This window comes from Poecile atricapillus, chromosome 7, assembly GCF_030490865.1.
Source record: "Poecile atricapillus isolate bPoeAtr1 chromosome 7, bPoeAtr1.hap1, whole genome shotgun sequence".
NCBI classification, from domain to species: Eukaryota; Metazoa; Chordata; class Aves; order Passeriformes; family Paridae; genus Poecile; species Poecile atricapillus.
In genome coordinates this window covers 33166379-33172946 of record NC_081255.1, presented here as the reverse complement: position 1 = coordinate 33172946, position 6568 = coordinate 33166379, and the positions used below count along the sequence as shown (strand labels likewise).

The 6568-nt window shown below is 52.7% G+C and overlaps 1 protein-coding gene across 1 annotated transcript; it reads left to right on the top strand.

Annotated features, from left to right (window-relative positions):
* Positions 1-4279: 4279 nt before the first annotated feature.
* DIRAS3 (DIRAS family GTPase 3) lies at positions 4280-5687 on the top strand. The gene is made up of 2 exons (XM_058842422.1): positions 4280-4417; positions 4573-5687. Exon 2 carries the CDS (start codon positions 4658-4660, stop codon positions 5252-5254), a length of 597 nt encoding a protein of 198 aa, XP_058698405.1. The 5' UTR covers positions 4280-4417; positions 4573-4657; the 3' UTR covers positions 5255-5687.
* The last annotated feature ends 881 nt before the right edge of the window (positions 5688-6568 follow it).

Below are 6568 nucleotides of genomic sequence, written 5' to 3'. Positions count from 1 at the left end.
TTTGTTGTTGGAATTTCCTCTCATCTCCAATCTCCTCTGGCAGTGGGAAGCCAGTCCCCCTTGTCCTGCCCTTCCAGACCCTCACCCAAAGTCCCTCTCCAGCTCTCCTGGAGCCCCTTTAATTGTGGGAAGGGGCTCTTAAGGTCTCCCCAGAGCCTTCTCTTCTCCAGGCTGAACAACCCTGCAGGGTTTTCCTTCCTGTCCCTGCTTGCCAGCCCTGGAGTTGTCACAGCTGTGCTGTGACCTTTGTGTGTTGGCCATCACCCCACTGCAGTGTTGATTTAGGCATCATCCTCCATCTGCTGCCCGTATTTCAGGGTGCTGCTGCCTGTCTTGCTGTCTATAATCCAGGGAAAATAAATTATTAAAAAAGTGTTGGTCTGTTCTCCCAGGGAACAAGTGACAAGACAACAGGAAACAGCCTCAGGTTATGCCAGAGGAGGTTTGGATTGGAGATGTGGGATTTTTTTTTCATGGAAAGAGTTGTCCAGCCCTAGCACAGCTGCCCAGGGCAGGGGTGGAGTGCCCATCCCTGGAGAGATTTGAAAGATGTGTGGATGTGGCACTTGGGGACATGGAGAATGACTGGACTCAGTGGTCTGAGAGGGCTTTTCCAACCTAAATAATGCCATAATTCTTCAACTGGCACTTAGGGAGTAGTGGAAAATTTGATGCAAACAGACAAATTTCAGTATCAAAGGCCTGCAGTCCCTTTGCAGGAGGGGCTGCCCTGATAAAACAGCACCTAACAGAGGGTCCGGGTGTGAGCTTTAGGCAGAACCCGTGGCTCCCTTCCCGCTGCAGCCTGGCCACAGGCACTGCAGCTCTTTGGGACCAAAAGGAGCGAATTAAATGAGATTTCGGTGCCTGTAGAGCCGCCAGCCGCCGGCACACGCTCCTCTCCCGGCTGCATCCCGTCCTGGCAGGGCTCTGCTGCCACCTGCTGCCACCAGAGCCCGGCCCCCGGCTGGACAACACAAACCAGCGAAATGGGGGGAATTCGGGGATGCGGAGAAACCACAATTGCCTGCAAGGTGCTGCTCGGGGTCCGGGCTGGCCCTGGAGCTTGGTGAGTCCGTGTCGCCGAGCGGGGACACAGCGAGAACAGGCAGCAATGGGCAAAGCCACCTGAGAGTGTCAGCGCTGGCTGGGGACAGGGAGCTGCCGGGTTTCCCTCCTCGTCCTCTTTAAACCCATTTCCAGCAGCCCCCAACCAATTCGTGTGTTGTGGGACACTGAGTGTCCCCTCTCCCACCCCCAATCCTGCGGCCCAGAGCTGTTTTCTGGGATTTTTTTAGGATGCCGGTGAAGGATTGGGTGCATTGCTGGGGACGGAATGGCAGGAGATGAGCTCCAGCTCTGCTTATAATGACAGTCACCTGCTCTCGACGGGACACTTTTTGGGGTAAAATAAGCAATGAGCAGCAACAGATTTATTTTTGGAAGGTTTTGATCTGTGGTGGGCACATGGAAGTGTCACGGGTCTGCTTCCCACTTAGCACCTGACACCACGCTGTGCGAGAGCTCTCCGAGTTCTTCCCTTGTCAGAGCCTATTATAGGAAATCAATCCCAGCTCCAGGCTTTAGATCTGGAGGTTTAAATAAAACACCTCTTAGAAAGAACCATTGGAAAGCTTGGGAAATATCTGAAAATGGGATAACCGAGCAAAAGTGGCTAGCGCAGAATTAGCTACTCATTCCTAACCAGCATTTCATTGTGGCTAATAAATACCTCATAAACACCAGAAATGATGGTTTAGAAATACCCCATAAACACCAGAAATGACGGTTTGTAAATCTGCTCTGAAAATCCCCAGTAATGATGGGATTTGGGCAAAGTCAGTGGCTTGCAGGTTGTGAGCCTTGCCACAGGCAAGTCAGCCAGCCTGGAAAGATGGGAACCCTAAAAGCAAATGTAAAATAAACAGGAATTTTTTTCCAACAGAACGAAGGTGAGGGGTGATCCCTGACCCCATGTTGATCCCATTAATGTTGATTAGTGGATTTCCACAATTCTGCTTTTTTCATTATTATTAATTCAGACAGGAACTTTCAAAGCATCTCAGGACAAATGGGCACCCTACTGGCTTTAGAGTTGCCATTTCTTTTTTAAGGTCTTGGGTTTAGTTCCCCCTGCATGGGGATGGATTTGGTCCAAGTTCTATCTCAGGTATTTTGGCCTCATGTCAAGATTGAAACTCCTCTGGATTTTTTGTGTTAGACAAAAAAACCTCCACAGCTATATAAAATAGATCTAAAGGGATACTTTTTGTTGGTCTGGGATAGGAGCATTAGAAGGCTGATAGAAGTGGATTTAAAACAGATACCACAGTGTTAGGAATGCAACAAGGATCAGAGAAATAAGAAAGGATAACCCAGAAAACCACAAATGGTTTGGGAAGAATGAGCTTGGGGAAGGACTGGGAAGTGTTCCTCCACAAGTGTTGATTTCAGCACAGTTACTGAGTTGTTTTTTATTAATTTCTTCCTCATCTTGGGAGTTCTGCCAGATGTCCTTGTGGTCCATAAATCCTGCATTCCCTGTACCCACTATCAATGGTTTATCCTTCTTCCCAAGCTTTGTTTAACTCCCCCAGGTCTGAGAGCAGAGAAACATGTCCAGCTCTAACCTTAACAATTCTACCAACAATTCATTTAAGGTTTTTTTAATACACGGGCGTCAGTTAGAGCTTGTTGATTGCTGCTTCACGGATTCATTCTCACTTCTTGTTGATTAGGTTTGAAGATCAACCATCAAAGAACATCCTTTCTTAAAGAAATTTTACACATTCCCCATTTTGCAACATGACCAGCCTGTAGATGACCCACAAACAGAAACACTTCATAAAATACTTTAATTTCGGACCGAGCCCCTCAGAGGTCGACGGCCATTTTGGGGCGTGAGGGCGGGCGGTGCCTGGGCGGGAACGCGCGGGCGGGAAGGGGCGGGAAGGGGCCGTGAGGGCAGAGCCGAGCCCGGGACGGGAACCCATGAACGGGAGGGGCCGTGAGGGCAGAGCCGAGCCCGGGATGGGAACCCACGGGCGGGAAGGGGCCGTGAGGGCAGAGCCGAGCCCGGGATGGGAACCCACGGGCGGGAAGGGGCCGTGAGGGCAGAGCCGAGCCCGGGATGGGAACCCACGGGCGGGAAGGGGCCGTGAGGGCAGAGCCGAGCCCGGGATGGGAACCCACGGGCGGGAAGGGGCCGTGAGGGCAGAGCCGAGCCCGGGATGGGAACCCATGAACGGGAAGGGGCCGTGAGGGCAGAGCCGAGCCCGGGACGGGATCCCACGGGCGGGAAGGGGCCGTGAGGGCAGAGCCCAGCCCGGGATGGGAACCCACGGGCGGGAAGGGGCCGTGAGGGCAGAGCCGAGCCCGGGATGGGAACCCACGGGCGGGAAGGGGCCGTGAGGGCAGAGCCCAGCCCGGGATGGGAACCCATGAACGGGAGGGGCCGTGAGGGCAGAGCCGAGCCCGGGACGGGATCCCACGGGCGGGAAGGGGCTGTGAGGGCAGAGCTGAGCCCACGGCGGCGGCCGGGACGGAGCGGGGCGAGAAGGAACCGGGGATGACTCTCTTCCTCGGCCGTGCTGGAGATGGAACAGCGGGGACACACGGCCGCCTGCTCCTGTCAGGCACCGGGTGGTGCGAGCTCCGGTGTACCCGCATGAGGGCGTTTTTGGAGAGACTGCGCTGGGGGAAATACCTAATAAACGAGGAGAAATACTTGTGATTGTGACACACAGCTACTCTATTTCATGCGGCGGTGTGAGAGAGACAAACCAAACAGTGGAATCACAGAATATCCCGAATTGGAAGGGATTACACGGATAAAGTCCTGAGTGGACCTTGCTGGCCGTGGCCCCAGGGCTCGGTGGCTTACCCGGCGAGGGCTGAGAAGCTGCTCAGGGCATCCCTGCCCCTATTAATGTCACTGGGGGCGAAAACCTGACCCGAATTTAAAGTTTTTAAATTAAATCAGCCCTAAATTTAAGCTGAGAGACGCGCAGGGCGAATGAAAGACGGCAGAGCCCGGCAGTTCCTGCGGGTCTGCGGTGCGGGGAGCTGAGGGAGGGCGAGACTCGCCTTTGTGCGTGGGGCGAGGGATGGAGCAGCACAGCTCGGCTGCGGCGGCTTTAATTCAGGCGGTTGTGTTGATTATTTATTTCTTTTCACGGGGAGGTTGAGTGGAAGGCTGGATTTACGGAGGTACGGAGCCTCCCCTCCCGCGGCGGCGGCGGCCCTCCGGGCGAGGGTGGTGCCGCTTTCCCGGGGGCTGGAACACGCCTTCCCGGGGGCAGGAGCGCGGCTTTCCCGGGGCTGGAGCACGGCTTCCCGGGAGCCCGGATACCCCTTCCCCGCGGCTGCCAGGCGGTTTCAGCCCCGTTTCGCTGCTCGGTGGAGCTGATGGCTGCAGGTGAATTCTTATTCTCTCCTCGTAGCGTTAAACGTGCATGGGCTGCATGGCTGAGGTGGGGAAGGAATAGTGATTTATTTCAAGGGAAAAGGATGGGAGTGATTTATTAATTGCTGATTTCAATAACGCACCCTTTCCCCCCTCCCTCTCCGCAGCCCACCTCTGCATAGGGCTGTGTAAACTTGGTGGAACTCGGGCTTTTTGGGTGAAAAGCTCCCCTGACGTCTCGGCGCAGCGAACATGCCTGAGCAGAGCAACGATTACAGGGTGGTGGTGTTCGGAGCAGCGGGGGTCGGCAAAAGCTCCCTGGTCCTGCGCTTTGTAAGGGGCACTTTCAGGGAAACCTATATCCCCACCATCGAGGATACGTACCGGCAGGTGATCAGCTGTGACAAGAGCATCTGCACCCTGCAGATCACGGACACCACGGGCAGCCATCAGTTCCCTGCCATGCAGCGGCTCTCCATATCCAAAGGGCATGCCTTCATCTTGGTGTACTCCGTCACCAGCCGGCAATCCATGGAAGATCTTCACCCCATCTTCGATGAGATCTGTCAGATCAAAGGCGACATCCAGAAAATCCCGATAATGTTGGTGGGGAACAAAAGCGACGACGCGCAGAGGGAGCTGGATGCCAGCGAGGGGCAAGCGCTGGCCAGCAAGTGGAAGTGTGCCTTCATGGAGACATCTGCCAAAATGAACTACAACGTGCAGGAGCTCTTCCAGGAGCTCTTGAATCTGGAGCAGAGGAGAACTATCAGTCTCCAGGTGGATGGAAAGAAATCCAAACAGCAGAAAAAGAAAGATAAACTGCAAGGCAAATGCTCTGTTATGTGATTGCCTTTGGCTGGACTTGCTGCACGGCACAGCTGGAGTGTGGACTCCCACAGAAAATACATTTCTGCTGGAGATTTTGGAGGAATCCACGCCTTGCAGGGTTGTTGCTTTCCTCTAAAATCCCAACTGGGTAATTGTATGTGTTGTTTTTAAGGAGGATGGCTTCTGCATGTTTATTTTTTTAAACCAATAAATGTTCCATGTTAGCAATTACCTGTGACTAGAAGTTTTTAATGTAAGAAGTTTTTCAGATGCAAAAAAAAAGTCTGTCAGAACAAGCCTCCCTATTCTTGTGAGTACATGCCAGTTTTTAAATATCTCCAGCCTGTTAACTCAGAGGAAATAATCTATAATGCGTAGAGTTAAGTTGTTTTCAAGAATCTATTGACCAGAGCAAATCTCTATCAAAGTGAGGCATTTGCTCTAAAAATGAGCACGTGTGTGTGGCTCTGGGTGCCTAAATTTTTGATTGACAGCCTGGCTTGCCCACCAAAACTGCAGCTTTTGCGTGGCAGAAGTGAAGTTTTCCTGTGTGCTGTGCAGTTCCCGAGGGCAGTTCTGGGACTGATTACAGCTGTATCTGTATAAAATCAGGCTTTCATTCCTGCTTTACTCCGGCTTCTTCTGTTCACTGAGGCAGGAGACTCCATGTGCTCTCATTCCCAGTCCAGCAGCGATCCTTGGTGTCCCTGAGCAGGAGCTGCCTCCTAATGAAGGTAACTGGCAGGTTCTAAGTGCCCACTGATGCAGAAGCTGCTTATCTTTTCCTTGCCCTGCCATTGCCCTGGTTTTGCTGTCTGAAGCTCCTTTTCTCCTGGAATTCTGTTAGACAGTTCTTTTCCCTGCTCCATCCAAGTCACCCACGGTCTAGTTGAGACCTGGGACGAGTCAGTTCAGATGACACTGCCTGGAGAAGGAGCATCTACACCTGGAAGCAAACCCCTCTCTGATGAGAACATTCAGCAGACACTTCATGTGAATGAAGGGACTGGAGGGATTGAAAAGCTGTGTTGATGTGGCACTGGGGGGCGTGGGTCAGTGCTGGGGAGCAGTTGAATTCCATGGACCTTAGAGGGCTTTCCAAAGCTAAATATTTCCATGATTCTGTCTCCTATTTTGGGTGTGTTTTAGCCCAAGTGGAAGACTGTAAGAACTCAGTGTTGCACCGTAGGTTTGGTTTTTACACAGCACCGTGATCTTGACGCATGAGACACGGGAGGAGTGGAATTGCTGCTTTTTATAGCACTTTTCTAGTGAAGTGATTTCCTTGTTGAAGGTGAACACAATATGGAGCAGGAGGTGCTGGAGGCTTTC

Bases quoted from the DNA above. Each gene is read 5' to 3' on its own strand.
- DIRAS3 (XM_058842422.1), top strand. From the start codon at position 4,658: ATGCCTGAGCAGAGCAACGATTACAGGGTGGTGGTGTTCGGAGCAGCG.